This window comes from Choristoneura fumiferana, chromosome 14 (genome assembly GCF_025370935.1).
Source record: "Choristoneura fumiferana chromosome 14, NRCan_CFum_1, whole genome shotgun sequence".
Lineage (NCBI taxonomy): Eukaryota > Metazoa > Arthropoda > Insecta > Lepidoptera > Tortricidae > Choristoneura > Choristoneura fumiferana.
Genome location: NC_133485.1, coordinates 15686936 through 15707351, shown reverse-complemented (window position 1 = coordinate 15707351; position 20416 = coordinate 15686936). Strand labels below are relative to the sequence as shown.

General features: G+C 39.5%; 3 protein-coding genes across 4 annotated transcripts in view; 1 reads left to right on the top strand and 2 right to left on the bottom strand.

The window, feature by feature from the left end:
- The window catches only part of LOC141435297 (A disintegrin and metalloproteinase with thrombospondin motifs 16-like), a 58534-nt gene extending 51571 nt beyond the window's left edge, over nt 1–6963 (top strand). The window contains exons 14-18 of the mRNA XM_074097998.1: nt 326–491; nt 945–1056; nt 1656–1804; nt 2622–2838; nt 3596–6963. Coding sequence (XP_073954099.1) covers nt 326–491; nt 945–1056; nt 1656–1804; nt 2622–2838; nt 3596–3726 — 775 coding nt within the window. The 3' untranslated portion in view covers nt 3727–6963. The remainder of the gene's footprint in view (nt 1–325; nt 492–944; nt 1057–1655; nt 1805–2621; nt 2839–3595) is intronic.
- On the bottom strand, nt 5309–20116 carry LOC141435298 (uncharacterized). 2 transcript variants are annotated; one of them, XM_074098000.1, is made up of 10 exons: nt 20064–20116; nt 16299–16505; nt 15315–15504; nt 14697–14872; nt 13021–13131; nt 12766–12918; nt 11421–11598; nt 8992–9206; nt 8389–8554; nt 5309–7230 (listed from the first exon to the last, which is right to left on the bottom strand). In XM_074098000.1, the coding sequence occupies exons 2-10, from the start codon at nt 16367–16369 to the stop codon at nt 7126–7128; spliced, it is 1365 nt and encodes a 454-aa protein (XP_073954101.1). In that variant the 5' UTR covers nt 16370–16505; nt 20064–20116; the 3' UTR covers nt 5309–7125. The 2 variants fall into 2 exon arrangements, with proteins under 2 accessions (XP_073954101.1, XP_073954100.1); XM_074097999.1 differs by having other exon boundaries at nt 19849–20109.
- On the bottom strand, nt 16459–20094 carry LOC141435299 (uncharacterized). The gene is made up of 2 exons (XM_074098001.1): nt 20068–20094; nt 16459–17739 (listed from the first exon to the last, which is right to left on the bottom strand). The coding sequence occupies exon 2, from the start codon at nt 17714–17716 to the stop codon at nt 16679–16681; it is 1038 nt and encodes a 345-aa protein (XP_073954102.1). The 5' UTR covers nt 17717–17739; nt 20068–20094; the 3' UTR covers nt 16459–16678.
- Nucleotides 20117–20416: the final 300 nt, after the last annotated feature.

Sequence of the window (20416 nt, the reverse complement as noted above, 5' to 3'; positions counted from 1 at the left end):
TCCCTAAACTAGGTGGACTGACGATATCGCGAGAATTGCGGGAAACCGGTAGCAAGTGGCGAATTGTCGTTCATTGTGGCGTTCTAAGAAAAACCTTGTATGATAATTTAATCAAAATCGCAAAAATCCACTTTCGTAAACGAGCTCGTTGAGTTTCTTGCCGGATTCTTCTCAGCAGAGGTTTTTCCGAACCGGTGGTAGATTTTTTTTGACATTCTGCTTGTTATAGCCTAAATTGAATAAAGATATTTTGACTTTGACTTTGACTTTGAGCTCTAAAGAGCTGATATAGCTCGGGAAGTAAATTAAATCCTTTCCTTATCAGAACAAAGACTTCTTCAACATGGCGCCGCGCCGCCGGCTCCCAGTGGAGACCACAGAGCGGTTGTCACTACCACTGCATAGCTCCCGGCAGTGGCGTGAGACTCGTCCGAGCAGCGAGACGAGCCAGCATCCAGCTGTGCCGGCCTGACTCTGCACGGGCTGACCTGGTAATTACAAACATTTAGCAGAGTGGAGTGCAAGGTCGTTACTTATTAGTAATAACTACGACTGCGATGTGAGACTGTCTGAGCAGCGAGACGCGCCAGCATACAGCTGTGCCGGCTTGACTCTGCATGGGCTGACATGGCAACTACCAACACTTAGCAGACTGGCGACAAGGCCGATACTTTAATACAGCTTCATACAGCTTTAGCAGCCTGTCTCTTATGGGCTGACCTGGTAACTACCAACACTTAGCAGAGTGACGCCCACAAGGCTGTTACTACCAAAGCGCAGCAAGTAGTAAAGTCGTACCGTGGTGTCTCCATTTTGCCAGGACCACAGTGTTTCTGACACATTGCGCCCATGAGATTTAATTGTAGACCTACACTACACATGGTTCTAGTTTTCTCTTTCTACACATACTTTTGAGTTTTTGCTAGTATTATTTTAATTTCCAGGGCTGTACACAAAGGAAGTCGCCGTATCAATACGCGACGATGGTGTGCACGAAATACAAGGAGAGGGTGAGAAGACTGTCCGGCTTGGGGATGCAGATATCCCCAGCTCTTGGTGAGTCATGATACGTTACTTTAAACCTTCCGATAACGCACTTACCTACTAAGCTTAGGAAAGCTTATATTTCTGAACCTGAACCTGAACTTTAGTTAGTAACAGTTGGTACCTATACCAGGATAATTTCAGCAAAAAGAACTATTTCAAAGAACTTCCTTAGGGGTTTGTCCACGTTTAAATGGGAGAAAACGGGAAACGTACCTTCCCAAATAAAAACAACAAATCGGTCTGTAAATGACGGAGACTGAGTTAAAACTAGGTTAAAACGCATAAAATAATAAAAATGTAATGAAATTGAAAAACTCCCGAATAGACGACGACTGACGCTCAGCTTAAGAAGGATTAAGACTGCGTTTGTTGCGAGGAATCCGTTTGTCATGAACCAATAGAAACGCTTCATTTACCTATCCTCGCTCAGCGCAGTTCTAGTGGAAACAGCTCGGCGGAGCGAGGATAGGTAAATGAAGCGTTTCTATTGGTTCATGACAAACACATTCCTCGCAACGCATCCTTGCAGATTTCTAGTAGATACGCAGCCTTAAAATCTTAGATAGACCATCTCGCAAAACCTCTTTAATCATTTCATTGCGTTACAGAGGACCCTGACCGCCCCTGTCGCATCGCCTGTCAAGACGAGCGCGTTTCACATCGGTTCTACTTGGTCAATGGGCATGAGGGCTGGTTCCCGCTGGGCACGTCATGCGGGAAGAACAATGCTTCATACTGTGTTAGCGGGAAATGCCTGGTAAGATATAACAGACGAATGAGACCACCACAAACGTCTCCCCCTTAGCCTTGCAACTTGGCCACCTGCAACAACAGTTGTCTGCAACTATCAAAATGTGGAAAGAAGTGGAATGCTTTGCCGGCTTCTGTGTTCCCTGATCGCTACAATCTGGCCGTCTTCAAATCTAGGGTGAATGGGCATTTATTAGGTACCTAAGAGTGTTCCATCTTAGTCCACTTCTTCGCTTACAATCAGGCGAGATTGTGATCAAACACAGACCTATTTCTTTATATAAAAAATATCAGTCCACCTATTTTGTGAAAACGAGCATGCAGGATATATATCTATTGGGAAATTATCACCACCGCCCATATGTATACAACTCAAAGAGAGTCAATGGCTGCCGGCCTTTAAATAAAGTAGGTAAGCCTCAATGTCACAGTTGTCTGGAAACACTGCCGACGGAAGTTGGTTTACTTAGAGGGAAGCCTGGCTTGTCAACGCAAATCTTCCGTGTCGCCATTTGGCGACCTATTCTCCCGCTACGGCTAACTACTCTTCGTGCGATGTGGCTTACCCTTTGCCACTTCAACTTCAACTCTTTGGCTATGTCGATGACTAAGTTCTTCGGGAAAATTCCGGATTCTATCGCGTAATGAAACGCAAAGTATAGCTCTGTCATTCGCTCGTTGCATGACTCGTAAGCCTCCACAGGAAGACCAACGGTCATTAACGTGGGTCTATCTCGTCCTAACATGCGCGTATTAAATACACCGCTCTTTCTCTACAAATGCCGATCCACTACCATATCCTACATCTACCATGTACTCCACAGGAATTCGGTCCAGACAACACACCTCTCTCAGAATCAGTATTCACCCTGCCCCTACTAAATCGCAACGCCACAGTCACCGTGTCGCGCTCGTCCCGGCACCGACGCGACGCGTCCGACACGACACGCGACAGAAGGAGCTTGCGAACACACGGGACGATCACAGCGACATTAGGACAACATCATTTGGACGAAATTATAGCGAAGCTGAATTTGACGCGTGAGTATTTTTAAAAGCTTTTATTTAGTTTCACCTGTCCTGTTGTCTGTTTGTAATAATAATCTTGCAAGTTAAATTTGACCTACTTCCAGTGGTTGGATTGACTTGAAATTTGGTATACTTACGTAATTTGCGTGACAATACAATAATCTGGTAGTGATATCCTGGTATTCCGGCCAGGATCGTCTCCACAGGACGGAACTCTTCAACGGTTAATGCGCGCTGTTCCCTCGAGAACTCTGCATTTTTCCGGGATAAAAAGTAGCCTATGTAGTCACTCTTTGTCCCATAAACATCTATGCCAAAAATCACGTCGATCCGTCGCTCCGTTTCGACGTGAAAGACGGACAAACATACAAACACACACACTTTCGCATTTATAATAATTATTATTATGGATGTCACTTATGCAGTACAGAACGATTACTTGAAGTTAACACTTGACAGATGCCTTCAGTCAATTTTCAACTTTGACGTCATACAAATAAAGCCATTTTTAGTATATCGCTACCCACTTTTACAGATTATGTAAAAACTATTTTATCTGTATGACCTCAAAGTTGAAAATTGACTGAAGGCACGCCCATCTGTCAAGTGTTAACTCCAAGGAATCATACTGTATGTAATTCCCCATAGGCACGATGGACGACGGCAGCATTCAGAAGTACTATTACAACTACAAGTACAACAACTGCAAGTGGATCTTGTTGCTTTGGTATTAAAATTTGTTGCTTTATTTCAACGTCTTTTTTTTCAGAGAACAACAACGACCACATAATATTCTACGACCCCATACCAGACAGCATCGAGGTAGACTTCAGCAACCCCATACACATCGCGCCGGAAGACACCATGATGAGGAAACCCCCCAGACCCACGTGGGACTAAATCACATACCATAATCGATCCTGAATTTTCACCCATTTTTTTCCAACTGTTTCATATAGACGAAAGTTTTTTTCTGAAACTGTAAACTATTCAAGATATAATTTATTAAATCAGGCGTTATTTTGCGGAGGTCCATATCAATTAACTAAAACAATAACTTTGCTCACCCGCGAGCTTATAAATAAATAAATAATGTTTTATCAAAGGTTGACTGCCAGATATCCCTGCAGGGATAAGTCCGCCTTTGTACTTAACACTACTTTTTTATGTAACCTTTTTATTTTTCTTTTTTGTACAATAAAGAGTATAAACAAACAAACAAACAAACCTTATGATGGCTATCATGGGTGATACTATGATGGGTGATCAAAGTTATTGTTTTAGTTCATTATTCAGGATATATTTCAAGACTATCTTCTAGAAGCTTATAGTTTAAGTTATCATAGTTTTATAACAATCCTGAAATACTTTACAGTTTCAAAAAAAAAACTTTCTGGATAAATATTTTCGGCGAAATATTTGTGAACCCATAATAAAATCAAATACACAGGACAGTAAAAATGATAATAGCTGGTATTGATACCTAACCAGGGAGCGAAACTTTGATGCCGGTGACAGCCGTATGACGTCAAGCTTCATACAGAGTGTTTTTATCTAGATTATAGATAATCACTAACAACTTATTGGCCTCTTTAGTTTACGGATATTTTATTGAGACTTCAGACGGCCCGTTCTTATAAATGTCACTATTTTAATATGTTGTGTATATTTAATAAAAACACCCTATATGTCAATTTGCGTCATAATGACGTCACCGGCATCAAAGTTTCTTCCCTGTGCATTACCTACTATACTTACATTATGTTATTTTTGATTTCCGTTAACTTTAAGAGAACTTTCAACAGGTCATAAAACTAGTGGCCTCTTACTGTTAAAAATAATCAAGAAAAATAAAAATATTATTCGCGGTCAAACAATATAGAAGGCGATGAATTTATGACGTATTAAATGTTAACTTTTTTTTCTTACACATAATTACGCAAAAAAGTAAAGGTAACTGTTTGATGTCTCTCATATTTTAATTATGTCAAAGTTACTCTTCAAGTTTGGGAATTCAAAAAAAAAGAGGTTCTATGTTCGACTGTATTTTAATTTATGTTCACCAATTACTCCGCAAATTGTGGACCGATTATTCGATTTGGTCAAAAATCTATTTACCAGACAGTTTCTATCTCAATACTGAGCCGCCTGTCCAAGTTAACGCAAGTCAAGAAAAACACCGTGTATGCCGTATTACTACATATGTACACTCAGCAACAAAGATATGAATACAGCCAAAGGGACAAAAATATGTATTCATACACGACTTTATTGCCTAAAGATTAAGGTCGTGTATACATATATTTTGCACTTTGGCTGTATTCTTATCTTTGTTGCTGACTGTACATATAACAGACTAATAACTCGAATACATGAGTACAGAGTAATGCAACTATCAGTAATAAAAGTATTTCAATATGACATTGACTGCCTAAAACTATCTAGGGTTAGAAATAAGACGTAGTGTACATAAAAAAGTATGTGATCAAAACATTAGTATTTATTTTAGATATTTTTTACCGTTACATAGTTAAGTTTTAAATTAAAAATAGTTTTTGAAAATGCCTCTTTTATTTCCTTAATCCCAAAATGGACACAACTCAATACAAATTTAAACTGTTTTTGTGCTGAGTTAGTTTATTTACAAAGTTAAAATACGTAATTTATTGACAAGTACCCACATCTTAAATTACGTTATACTTAGAGCGTTTTTAGATTATCAGATAAAATGTATGAAATATGATCCGATATCGGATCGGATAATCTGAAAGACAGGTACATTATTTCATACATTTTAGTTGCCCCGATATCGGTATCGCCGTCCGATATCGGATCGGATAATCTAAAAACGCTCTTACAGGTACCAAGAGTATGCGACATGAAGAGAAATTATCTTAAATATTGTAGGTAGGATATTTTTCTAAAAGGACATTTTATTTTTAAAAGTAAGTAATTCTTACAGAGAATATCTGAAAATGACTCGCTTCGTCTGGGAATTGAACCGACGGCAATGTGAAGAAAAAAACATATTTTTATGATGTCATCAATCTAAAGAACGAAAAAAAACCTCTCAAGTAACACGAGTAAAAGAGAGCTGGATTCAGCGAATCAGATTACTAAACTTCTCGGAGTCGAGATTACCTAGACATAGTTTGCAGTACCAAAAAAACGTTGTGTCTATCTATCTAACAAGTAGGTGTTACTACGCCACTAAGAGCTGGTTCCCACATGTCGGATGTCGGACCCGGATTTTAATCGGATGTTCCAGTGGCAAAACATTTTATATGCAGCTATTCACAGTTGCCCGTCTATAGAAATGACTGACGTCCGACACGAAACGGATCCGACACCCGACAAGTGGGAACAGGGTCGGCATCCTTTTGCCAAACATGCAACATAATGAAAAAAATACATAAATATGTAGGTAGATGCTATAAGTGATATTACGAAACAGTCGCGGGCCGCAAGGAGATAGGTCTCGGGCCGCGCGTTGCCGACCGCTACTCTAAGCATTAAGGGTCTACGCTTAACAGATGCTCTTGTGAGGCTATAGACTGGCTAAATCATTTAGATTTAGTTTTATAAGAAACGCAGTTGTACTTGAAAGGCCGAACGATAATAAAAATAGGGTCTACGCTAGCTGGCGCGGGTGCCAGTACAATCCGTCGCACGCGACATTTGCAGTTAGCGTTGCTCATACTAATTTTCAGTATGCGTCCACCCGTTCCGTGCAAACCGCGTCAGCTATACTTCGTTTTTTTAGCATTAGAAATAGGGTAAGCAATCTTGAAGAGTATAATACCAAAATAATGTAAATGATCATATGACCTTGCTAATTCGAAAATACAAACTGAGACATCAGGTCCTCAGCATTCCGTGCTGCGTGCTATAACCCCCTACACCACTGCTGGACAGGAATCTAGACACGAATTTTTCCTATGCATACATAACTCAGGTTGCTTATTTCTACTTTGCTACTTAAGCAGCACTAGCGACATCTATGTTGCGTCGACAGACGTCACACTCTTTCGGAACCAACCGCTCACCCCGACAAGAGATGTCGCTACTAAGCAATCAAATTAAATAATAAATATGTGGGATACCCGTAAAAGTAACAAATTTGGATTTGAAATAAAAGACTCCAAAAAACCAATCATACCTTGCTAATTGTTAAATATTTGCTGTGACTTAATTTTCAAGTGTTTTTCAATAAAAATACACGTCAAGATCGCTTCTTTCTAATGCTAAAAAAAAACGAAGTATAGCGTAGGCCTTAAACCAAACTATAAGCACTTAACGCTAGCAAAAGCCCCTCGTTTGTGCTGCGCGCATAGCCGCCGCCAACTTGTTCTGGTCGGTGAGGAACCACTGCCATAACTTCCGTAGACCTTGCTTATCCCCGCTCTGAAAAGAAATATTGTTTGTCTTCATTATTTATTCCTATCGTAAATTTACATTTGCAAGATTATTCTACTAATATGAGACCAATCAACCTAGACCCAAAGTAAGCAAAGCTTATGTTATGGGTACGGTCGTTTTACAGCAACATATTTAACACCATACAAATTTGACAAATGTGTTAAAACAATAAAGTAAAAAAGTGATCCGCTACTTTTGATGCTGACTGTACTAGGCAACGGATAAGGGTCAATCAACTTTTTAGTGTACCTTGTTGCCATGGTAACGTCTTCCGAGTTTCTTATAAAAAGTATGTTTTTATGGGCTACACATTCACTAAAACTAAGGAGTTGTGACAGTTTTATGGCAATTCCTTCATGGCTCATCCATCTCCTGAGCCAGCAATTTTCTAGCAGTGTATCACTGATGTCTCCAAGGTTATGGGACAGAATCATCATCATATCATTATGTCAGCCGAAAGACGTCCACTGCTGGACATAGGCCTCCCCCCAAGGCTCTCCACTCAGACCGGTCTTGTGCTTTCCGCATCCACCGCGATCCCGCGATCTTAACCAGGTCGTCGCTCCATCTTGTTGGAGGCCTACCGACAGCTCGTCTCCCGGTCCGCGGACGCCATTCGAGAACCTTCTGACCCCATCGGCCATCAGTCCTGCGAGCAATGTGCCCCGCCCATTGCCACTTCAGTTTCGCAATTCTTTGGGCTATGTCGTTAACCTTAGTTCTACTGCGGATATCATCATTTCTGATTCTATCCCGCAGAGAAACACTGAGCATAGCCCTCTCCATAGCCCTTTGAGTGACTTTGAGCTTCCTCATGAGGCCCATCGTTAGCGCCCACGTCTCAGATCCGTATGTCATCACTGGAAACACACACTGGTCAAAGACTTTTGCTAATTTGGATGAAAAGACACTGCGAAGCTCCCGATCGCTGCCCAGCCGAGTCGGATTCGACGAGTGACGAGCGATCAAGTGATCTCTCTGATGGGACAGAATAATATACACTAAACAGTTGATTCACCCGTAAACATAGTTGAATACATATTAAACACCCAAGACTTGATACCTGCTCTGACTGGAGATCGAACCCGGGGCGTCAAGCTTCCTAGCCATTCCCTAACAGGGCTATCCTGATCCGGCCCATACCTTGACAGCAGAGAAGCAGCCGCTAGCATCAGCGACCTGTCTCTCGACCAGCTCGACCTGCCGCTTCAGAGCAGTCATCATGGCAGCCACAGCGGTGTTCCAGCAGTTGGGCAGCTTGGTGCAGCCGTCCCAGATGTGGCAGCGGAGAGGCTGTGTAGACTTATGGCTGAAAATGAAGCGTAGTTTGCCTAAATTTCAGGCAACTTTGACCTATCTTGTTGCTGGCATACAGATAGCATACAGTTATAACTTATGAGTTTGATTGAATTTGAACAAAGAATGAATACCAAGTTTGAAGAACAAATGAGATATTATGGCAGTTGACGACGTACGACTAACGTAAACGGTGTGTGTGTGTGTTTTTCTAACATAATTCTTACGATTTCGTTTTTAGTCTACGTTTCATTCACGAGCCAGATTCCCACATTTTGGACGCAATTTCTTCAATATAAGCGACAAGAAATTGATATCCGTTGAAACTACCCATCCACCGGTTGCCAAATGTCCATTAGCGATCTTCAGAGTAACAACCGCCACTCCAGAACCTCTATATCAATTGATCAAATACTAATTTATACTGCGGCAACAGCAACATTCACTTACAAATCGACCAACGCCTGCTCTCTCCTCTCATAATCGTCATACACATTGTCCCGTAACTCAGCCGCCTCGGCCAGCAACTCGTTATAGTGCTTCACCAGTAGAACATCGTTAGACTTCACGCCCAGAATCGAGCAGAGTGTATCCAGAAGGTAATCTGACGATGTAAGACGATTTTCGCAAGATTCTTGCTCAGCGCAGATTTCATTCATTGATTTCTGAAACAGATGGTTATATTTCATAGTTTTGGCTTTGATCAATATGCCGTAGAACTGTTTTGAGTTATTTTTTATTTTCAAAACAAGGGACCTCGCCTTCCTTGCTATTAATGCCACAGTGGCCTGGCCTCTCAGAATTAAGGTTATTATTCGTATAGCTCCACTTTCTTCGTATAAATAAACCGTTCTTTATATCTGGGCCAATCAACTATTTTACCGACACTTTGGGCGTCTCCTGCGTTACCAAAATTCTCTCTGGCGTTACCAAAAAATCGTACTTCCAACAAGATAATTCACGGTTTAATAGGTTGAACTTACGTAGAATGGCATGTATTCATGTACACCATCTATTAAATTACAGAAAAAACATGTTTACTTACAAAAATCTGCAATTGTTAGAAAAATGTCACGGACAGATTAGTGTCGGTAAAAAAGTTGATTGGCCCATCTTCGTATAAGACTATTTCTCAAAAAGTTGTCCATTTTCAAGTTGTCACAATATTAATAATATATATATAATATCCTGAGGAAACGAGGTAGACCTTTTAGACGGTGGGTTGATGACATTAAAGCCGTTGCAGGTAGCACATGGACAAGAGTGGCCAATAATAGAGAACAATGGCGACAGTTGGAGGAGGTCTTTGTCAACTAGTGGCATACAGACTGAGTGCACTGTATAATATGTAAAAGAAAAAAAATTAACTTATTTAAACTGTCTTAATAAAGGCTATTATTATTATTCTTTATTTTACTTTTATTCTTAGGTTTAGGTTTTTATAATAGTTATAAAAAGAAAAATACAGAAAAGTACATACAAAATAAAAATATTATTAAAACCTAACCTAGTTTGCCGCCGGTAACGGGGCAGGGCCCAAGCTACCGGTGGTCAGGGCCGCAGAGTGAGGAACCTCCGGACGATGCGTGCCGTGTCCAGAAGTACCACCTTCTGTATCTGGCCCTTGATCCAGCCATCTAGCGAGAGTCTCTTGAGATGTTGGTCGAGACTCTTCGCTATTAGACCGTTTGCCGAAACGACTATCGGGACAATGACCGTCGAGTCAACATCCCACATAGCAGTCACCTCGTGAGCCAAGTCAAGGTACTTGCTGAGTTTGTCCTTCTCGGCCTTCATGAGGTTCTCGCCATGCGGGATGGTGATGTCGACGAGCACTGCCTGGCGGTTTGATCGATCTGTCAGCACGATATCAGGCTTATTGGCTACAATAGTCCTGTCCGTGATGACAGATCGAGCCCAATAGAGCGTGGCACGACCATTTATATAATATCCTGACGCTATTTCAACACAAAAAATAAGTAATATTAAGTATATATAGCCGTGGTGGCCTAGTGGTTTGACCTATCGCCTCTCAAGCAGAGGGTCGTGGGTTCAAACCCGGGCTCGCACCTCTGAGTTTTTCGAAATTCATGTGCGGAATTACATTTGAAGTTTACCACGAGCTTTGCGGTGAAGGAAAACATCGTGAGGAAACCTGCACAAACCTGCGAAGCAATTCAATGGTGCGTGTGAAGTTCCCAATCCGCACTGGGCCCGCGTGGGAACTATGGCCCAAGCCCTCTTGTTCTGAGAGGAGGCCTGTGCCCAGCAGTGGGACATATATAGGCTGAGATGATGAAGTATATATAGTGTTTAAATGTATACAAAACTTTGTGGTAATGGTGATAAAAAGTCAGATAATCTTTGTTGTTGGATCCAATAGAAAGTTTCGATGTTGTTACAAAATTACGATTTTTTTCCTCACAAGATTTCGTGACGTTTTCCTGACGTCAACAAATTTTGGATGTTTTATGCAGCTTATGCTCTCGTCCTAAGTGTTGGTAATTTCTTGACAAAACTGATTTGTTGTCAATTTGGTGACGGGACAACTTTTTGAGAAATACTCATAAACCTACTTATCTATATATACATATTACGCGGAATCGATTTTAGACGACCTTATGTCCACGCAATGTTATAATTCTTTTAAGATATCATTTTTACAGAATAACAAAAAGCATGAAACAAAAATGTGTTATGATGTATGTTATAAAAAAAAAAACTAAAAATAAAAACAAGTCTAGTGGTCTAGGCAGTGGTCTAAAGTTCAACAGTCCGGACCCGCTAATGAGAATTTTTAAAGCAGAGGCGGAATCACAATAATTACCTACTTTATTCTGTCACACGGGGTAAGACGAGGGTAGACATTTTTTACTCACAATCCTGTCAGCGGACGCAGCGCCCTCTGCCTCCAAGTATTCTTTAAGCTGGCTCGTCAGCTGCACCAGTTCGCTGATGCCGCGCAACGCCGCGCGCAGACTGTAGTATAACGCGCGATCCACACACAAAGCCTGGTGTGATGTGTCCAGCAAATGAGTAAGGTCGGTATGGACGCGTCTGTGAAAGATAGGGAATTTTACAATCATTATCCCGCGGGAACAGTGGGAGTGCGAAATTTCGGGATATAAAGCAAACTATGTTATAATAATGTGCCAAATTGATCAGTTTGGTTATATTAGTTTGGTATATTAGTTTAGTTTCTGCATAACTAGGACTTATGTTGAAATAAACTCGATTTAAGACGTGAGTCATCCGGGTTTATTTCACTATAAAATCTAGTTATATTACGGCCATTACAAATGTGCGAACTGAGTCATAAATCAGTATTCAGTCATTTATTTGCTCAAACATGGTGCAAAGAAGATGGTTTACATACAATTAACAGTACGACATGTTTTGTCAGAAAGACATGCAAAATATTTTAAAGTTGTGTATCACTTGCATTTACCCTCCTAACGCCCAGAGACCTTTATAAAGAACTTTTGAAATTTTAATATCAAACTATCATAAATGACAAAGTTTGGTGTTCATAAATCAAAAAAATTTCTTGGGCGTTAGGAGGTTATAACAGTAACAGAGACTGAGTGAAAATCACGCAAGTTTAAGACATTAAGGGGCTGTTTCACCATCCATTGATTAGTGCTAACTGACGGTTAAATGTGATGCCGTCTCCGTCTATTCGAGCAAAAAAAATAGAGACGGCATCACACCTAACCGCCAATTAACACTAATCAATGGATGGTGAAACAGCCCCTAATTATATTTAAATCTAAAGTATGCGTGTCGTTAAAATACTCTCGAATTAAATCAATTTATAGGTACTTAGGTGGTAGGACTTGGCCTATGCCTGTGCCTGTGGTGTACGTGGCTCTTGCGTCAAGATAAAAAAAAATAACGCTTTTCAATACAAAGAATATATTTTTCTCTGACACGCTGCTCTCACGGTCATGGTATGATACGCTGTAATGGGTAGAGCTTTAGAGGAACGTTGCCGGAGCCGAATGTGTTAAGCTAGTCAATATGAGTGAGTTACTCTGACAGCCAGCGCGGCCTTCGCCGTGGTCTCCGCCGCGAGTCTGGTCCGCGCGGTCACCAGCCCCCTCACAGCACCTTTAACCTGTTGCTCCATGTAGGGCTCCTCTTGCTCCAAGTTCAGCGCTGCTTGCTCCATTGACAGGTTGCTGGATATAAGTACAAGCTAAGCTAGTCAATACAAAGAGTTACTCTCTGACAGCCAGCGCGGCCCTCGCCGTGGTCTCCGCCGCGAGCCTGGTCCGCGCGTCCACCAGCCCCCGCACGGCGCCCTGCACCTGCTGCTCCAAATAGGGCTCCTCTTGCTCCAAGTCCAGGGCTGCTTGCTCCGCCATTGACAGGTGGCTAAAAAAAAAAGGAAAAATGACGACATCGTGAGAGTGACCTTAATAATTATCGCCTAGTTATTTTGTTTTAGCTGACGACACCTCAAACATAACAACTTACGCAACGCGACTAGGATGGACGTCCTGGTAGTTGACGACAAGGTTCAATTTAGCTTGCTCGCCGGCCAGCTCCGTCTTAGCATCGATGTAGGCAAGCGCCGCGTCAGACAACCTGGAATATAGACATTACCAGTTATAGTTCATTGTGTCTTAGTCTATTATCGATAAACGAACTCTATGCGGATGGAGTCGCGAGCAACAACTAGTTTTGGGGGTCACTCGCCTCTGTAGGTTTACCCTCGAGAATACCACGACACCACCGCCCCTGTAGGGACACGTGACACGTTACCCCTGGGTGGTGTCAAATGAGTAACAAACTATCGAGTGGTAGAGGCTCGTGCTTTGCGGCACGAATGAGGGCTATCGTTTTTTGTCTTTCTAGATGGCGCCACTGTTGCGTGAGGTTTTTCAATGTGGCTTTCAAAGTCTGTTATTACGGGCGTGAAAACAAAGTTTAGATTAAAATCATATTTAATACACCGTAAAACCGTACCAAAAAAAAATCGAGCAACCACAGTTCCGTAGCCCCGTTTTGTTTTGAAAAAAAAGGGAGGACAAAAGTTTCCGAAAGACAAAACTGTCTCAAAACACAGACATTCATTGCCCCGTAACGCATAATTGCCATAATTAATTTAAGGTAGTGCAAAATATTCACAAAATTATTCTAATTATAAATAAACCCGCGTAATCTATGAGATTTGACATTTCGGATACCTCACGCTACACTAGCGCCTCTAGCGGAGAATTCATACGCGATAGCCCTCATTAGGCCGGCTTGCCCAGTGTGATGCCACCCTCACATAGAAAATCGGCGTGAAACTGCACCAGCGACTGCTGTGTTTCGTCCGATGAGTGTGAGCGTCGGAGGCTGGTTTCGTATGGACATAATTTTCAAAGCAACGACCGTAAACACGCGACTAACCAAAAATAGTAGATTATTGTCGTGGCCTGGAAGTAGGCAATTGCTGGCTGAGTATGAGTATTAAACGGACGAGCTTGCGAGTCCGTTTAACTAATACGAAGCCAGCAATTGCTATTCCAGCCAGACTAATATAAAGCTTTTCTCAAAAATGGTGAAAATTCTGAAATAGAATAAACATTTTCTCAAAATATATTGTAAAATTTAATTTTATTCCAATATTTTTCTTATGCTTTCCCGCCTTTTTTCATTAAAAATAAACTGCAGGTGTATTTTTCCACCGAAAACACCACAAGCTATTTCAGACCCAATAGAAAAAGTCCGGAGTTCCAACAAAATATCTGATAACGGCCATTAGACTTGGCTGTATACGACTTGTGCCAACATTTCCATGGCCTTTTTAACTTAAAAAAAAATGTGACTGCAGGCGCGCTAATTCATTATTGTCGAGCTAGCGCGCCTGCAATCTATTTAACTTTTTAATTTTTCGCTGACCATAAACTATGCACTTCACCGTATATGATGTTAGTGGGAAATGTAATTGACCAATGAATTTGTTTTTTTTTTTCATTTCTCAAATTAAGACACGTTTAAAATGATATAGTTGATTAAGACTCATAAATTTAGTTTCTGCGTATATTTTTTTACTAGAAGTAAGGAAGTCATAATTGAAGAGAAGATTGCGTTCCTTACTGCCCGCCGTCCAATTTGCAGCGAAAAGCTGGCGACCAGAATTAGTTCAGTCTGTACTAGCTCACCTCTCCCCGATAACATTGGCTTCGACGAGTGCACTCTTCAGATCCCCGTCAGAGACCTCGTGCCGTTTGCTGTTGAACCGACGCGACACGAACATGTCGAAGTGAGAGCGGTAGAGCGCCTGTGTCTGCCGATACGACTCGAACGGACCGAACGCCATGAATTTCTTCGCGATTTCCTGAAAATACAGACAAACATTTATTAACAGTGGTGTCAAACTGGGGTCACCTAGTGGTATGACCTTTTTCTTCTTCTAAACTTGGTATGGATAGGTATTTAACGAAATGTAAACAAACTTCAGCTGCCAGATTTGGTACATTCAAGGATTTTAAACAATTTACCTTTCTATCAATGTAATAAAAACTAGACTAGTATCTTTCAAAACAGAAATGTTAATGTTTAGATAGTTTAATGGGGCAATTACAATATAAGACACCAATTGACGTTATTTTATTTACATTTAGGGGCTGTTTCACCATCCATTGATTAGCGGTAACCGACGGTTAAATGTGATGCCGTCTCCGTCTATTCGAACAAAACAAATTTCTTGCTTTCTTACCATTAAGTGACACACTTGCTCATTTGCCACACATAAATAAATTAGGATAAATAAATATTACCTTATTGCCCTGCGCGCTGCTATACAAGCTAAGCGTATCAGCTATAACATCGACCACACCCTCGGTAAGAGTTTCCACCTCAGCCGCCAGGGTCAGGCAGTCCTCAGCAGACGTGGCTTCGTCCTGGGACAGCTGGTGCTGCGCTGAGTTCAACTTGGTGATCTCTCGGCTGAGCTCCTCTTTTGTTAAACTGGGAAGTGAAAGATGATGATTTTAAGCAAAATGTAAAAAAAACACTTACAGTTAAATTTTCATTGCAATGCCCCCAAGTACATCTTAGACAAAAGTTTATATCCCATTAAGCTTATAATCAGCGACAGTGCAGGATCTTAAAGAAAGAGAGAAGTGGGTCGATCAACTTTTCCCTGTACCACGTTGCCATGGTGCCGTCCCCTGGACAACTCTTTAAAACCATGAGTTTCTCCATGTTTTCTGTGGCTATAATTTATAGAGCGTACATTTTTTTCTTAGTGACAAGCCCATTATTTATTGGACAATCTCCTAAGCACATTAGTAGCATATATCATAACAGTTTTTTTAAGAAACTCTGTCACTGTTGACTCTTGGACAACGGGACAGAATAACAAACAAGAAAAAAATTATAGACCCAATTATACATTTATTCACAACACCACATTAGACAGCACTACACAAGATACAACAATATTATTAAGTACGACAGTATAGGTAGTAAGATAGTATGTATGTATGTGTCATTGCGGTTGTGAATCAGACACTGGCTCAGCATAATGCATACCTTCTAATTTTTGATTACATTAGCCAATAAAAACTAGGTGGAGAATACTTCATGTAATTATTTTGATGAAAAAATATTTTCACCAAAACTTGCAGTTCCAAGGTACTGCATTGACTTTATTATGTAAAAACAATTTGAATTCTGAACATTATCACTGAAAAGTATCCATAGGGGAACAAAAGTCGGTTACTTTAATTGTAAGTATGATTTAACAATACAATACTCACTCATTCTGCTTGATCATGTCCTTAATGATAGCCTCTTGCTTCTCCAAATGCTTCAGCCTCTCATTCTGCATCTGTATGTCTGTCTTGATATCCTGCTGAGCTTCCTGGTCTCCCGGAAGACATATCCCTTTGAACTCATCTTGCAATGACTCTATGTAGACATCCAAATCTTCCGGAGACAGCAATTGCTGCTCAATCTCAGCATATCTGTGTTGGTTATCAGATTTTTTGGTACTCCTACTATCTATTCTACGCTAATGAATCATGCTCTCTTTAATCAGGTGATTTGGCTTATTATACTAATTTCCTGCATCTGTATTTTTAACGAGCATCTAATATTTTGACTTTTTGGAGATATTAGAGCTCGGAATATTTAAAATTTATTCTTGATCAAGAGTCATGACCATTTGTATGACTCCCAACTTATAGCAAATCTTAAAATCTCTTTCAAACAATGCACCTAATTCTGAATGCGGCAGGCTTAACTCTACTATCATTGATTTCTCTTGTTCATTCTGTTTGAATCTATGGCTAACAACAGACCAACGTGACATATCAAACCAGCGACTATTCATACGGTCTAAATGAGCCTTTATGTCATCAATAGTACCCTGAGGGTCAGGTATTACCACCGTACCAACAGGCATAGGTAATATCATAGCAGCTGCTTCCACAACTTTTAATGCACATCCTTCCCAAAGATCCGTGATACTAGCTACAGTTTTAACAAGCCAATCATAACTGAATTCATCATAGCATGACAGTGTGACACCTTGTTCAATTATTTCAGCACAATGTTCAAAAACAGGAGTTAAATTATTGTTAGGGTCCTCAATGAATTTGCTAAGTTGCTTCTCTACTTCATTCTTTATTAACATACACTGCTCTTGTGTGAGTACTATATTAATATTGGCTGAAATGATATTCACATTGATATGGCAAAGTTTTTTCATTTCTTTAATGCCTGGTATTGATTTTTTAGTACCAGTTGAATTAAGCTTTTCATCTGAATGTTGCTTTAGATGTTTAATTTTTGCTTGTTCCCAATCCTTAATATCTAAACTTTTGGATGGTTCAAGATCAAGTTCAATAGTTTCCACTAAATCAGCATTATTTTCTATGATAATGACATCATCAGTGTTGTCTTTTTCTTTAACTGATGGAATACTTTTTAAATGTTCATTAAATTTGTCCTGTCTTATATTGGAAATTTTCTTGTTTAGTACTTGGAGATTTTTAATAGCAATATTATTAATAGTAACTCCACTAACAAAATCTTTTCTACTTCTCGCAATATAATCGTCCAAGACCCCAGACTTTTTCAACAGCCTTATGCGTTCAGCTTCAGCTCTTTGTCTCACTTTATTATTATTAGTATTTTTAAATACTTTCATGAATCTTGCTTCCTTTCGCCTCATTGTAGTTTTTACTTAATTCGACGCTTGAAAGGAGAAATTGACTATGCAACATTTTTAGGGTTCCGTAGCCAAAATGGCAACCCCCCCCCCTTTAAAATCTAAGCCGTTGGGTGGAAAAATTTGAAAAAATTCAGGTTGGTAGTAAGTATATCAAACTTACAAGGAAAACTATAATGGTTAAGTTTTCTTGCGAATTATTAGTAGTTAAAGATTAAATATAGGCCTGAGGTATAAAATATACCCAAACATGGAATATTCCTTACAAAATACGAAATCCTTAGAAAAATATTACTTAATTTTTCGTAATGGCTACGGAACCCTATTTCGGGCATGTCCGACACGCTCTTGCCCGGTTTTTTAAGATAGTGAGTATATTAACTCATTATCTTAAAAAAAAACATTTGGGAATAACAATGAACAAATTCAAGAAACTAAACATAAAAGGTATGTTTATTTTTTATTAATCTGACAGTAATAGTTCCCAAAGACCTATATATCTGAAACTTTAGGACACTCCCTTAAACTTTTTTGACAGTTATATTATGTTGAAATAATTTGCACAATCAATCACTAAAAATTATACAAGATGTTAATTGATGAGCTGAAAACCTCAGACTCCCGAACTGTCTGTTATATTTCTACGAATTTGACTTTTAACTCTTTCACTGTTTTTAGAAGAAAATCAAACTACTGCCGGCCCTCTATACATTCTCCCCCCCTTCTACTTCTTGCCTCAAACTCCTCTTAACAAAAAAAAAATTGACTTTAGACACTTTTTTTCGCTTTTGTCTTGGATCCAACCTGTATTGTCTTAATGTTTTGTACCATCTAAATGTTTTGTATTGTCTTTATGCCTGTGTATGTCTCTACTTTAGGTACGCAACAAGCACTTTATGGCATCCACCATTTAGAAACTGGTTTTTTTTAAAACTGGTCAAACACAATATACACTTTTGCTGCTGTCAGGAGTCATTGGCAGTAGTGGTTGCTAACCTAAAGCGACCGGTTGCCAAAAACAAAAAAGTTGAAGTTGAAGACTGTTCTTTCCAAGGAACAAATAAATAAATATCTGACTTTCAAGGCCCTAGCCCAGGCCTTATTTGCCCTTCAAAGTGAAAGTCAAAATATCTTTATTCAATTTAGGCTATAACAAGCACTTATGAATGTCAAAAAAAATCTACCACCGGTTCGGAAAAACCTCTGTTGAGAAGAATCCGGCAAGAAACTCAACGAGGTATATATTTTTAAAACAAATTTACAATATTATTAAATGATATCTATACATCACAAGTATTTAACACAACTTTATTTTTAACACAGTAGGTTATTTGAAGGAATTGCTAATGCGGATCGGAATTATTTCCAAATATCCCTGTGCATGTTGTAATCATTAATTTTATAATACGCCTTAGATATGAATGTCTTCTTGACAATAGATCTGAATTTTGTATCCGTTTCATTTGTAATCTTATGGGAGTCAATGGTATAAATAATAAATATACATAAATACATAAAATCAGGCCTCTTTCCCAACAGGGTAGGCAGAGACTACATCCTTCCACTTGCTATGATCCTGGCATACAACTCTCGCTTCCTCTATATTCATCAATCTTTTCATGCATGCATGTTGGTTTAGAGTACTCCTGACCCAACTTTTCTTCACAAATATCATGGCACAATTAACACCAATAGTCCCAAACTAAGCAAAGCATGGGTACTAGACAATGGATAAACATCTGCCTCACCCGGAATTGAGCCTGAGACTTCAAGCTTATAGTTGAGTTTTCTCACCACTGACTATCTTGCTGTCTCGGAATAAAAATAATACACTCAATAATTTGAAAAAATTTACCTGGCCAAATGGATGCAGAATCTGGTAATCACAAGACATCAATCTTTCTTTAACTTATCACAATCCTTATTTTAATAAATAACAAGACAATGAATGCTAATTATAAAAACACCGTATAAAAGTTAAAAATTACTTGGTATAAAACATTCAACACATTTCTCTAATAATATCTATGACGGATTCGGAATGAAGTCGGCCGAATAAGTAAAATAAACAACTGACTGTTATTGAGATATCTTTGAATGTGTCATTGCTACTAGTAATGAATAAAAAGCCTTACCTGTATTTTTCTCGTGCACTTAAAGCGTTACTTTGGTCTAAACTATTGTACAACCACCGCAAAATACCAGAGAGTTCGGGATCGTTAAACATCCATTCGAAAGATTTCCTGTCGCTCTCCACTTCCAAACTTTGAAGGAACGGCAGGAATTCTTCGTCACTTACATAGTTTAAGGGATTCATGGTAAAATAAAATTAAAATTGAAATTACTTTACCTACGCTAGTTCGAAGCCGTTACGATACTTCAATCAAAATCTTTCAATTCAAATTAGTTAGGTTACGAAATGTCAAATGTCATTTTCATGAAGTATTTTTCTGTTCAGAAAAGTAATAAAGCTAAATGCACCTTTTTAGAAATTTCTAGCTCAAAATTTTATTACGGCATCTCCCCTCTGGCATCATTATATATTATATTCTGGCATTATTATATTCTGGCAAATTATGACTTTTCTTAAAAAAAAATGTAAAATAAAAAATAGAAATAGTTTATTGAAAAAGTATCGCTTTACAAATTGCTTGCCCTTCTTTGCTTGCCGTTGGTCCCACACTAGGCAAAGCCAGCAGGGCT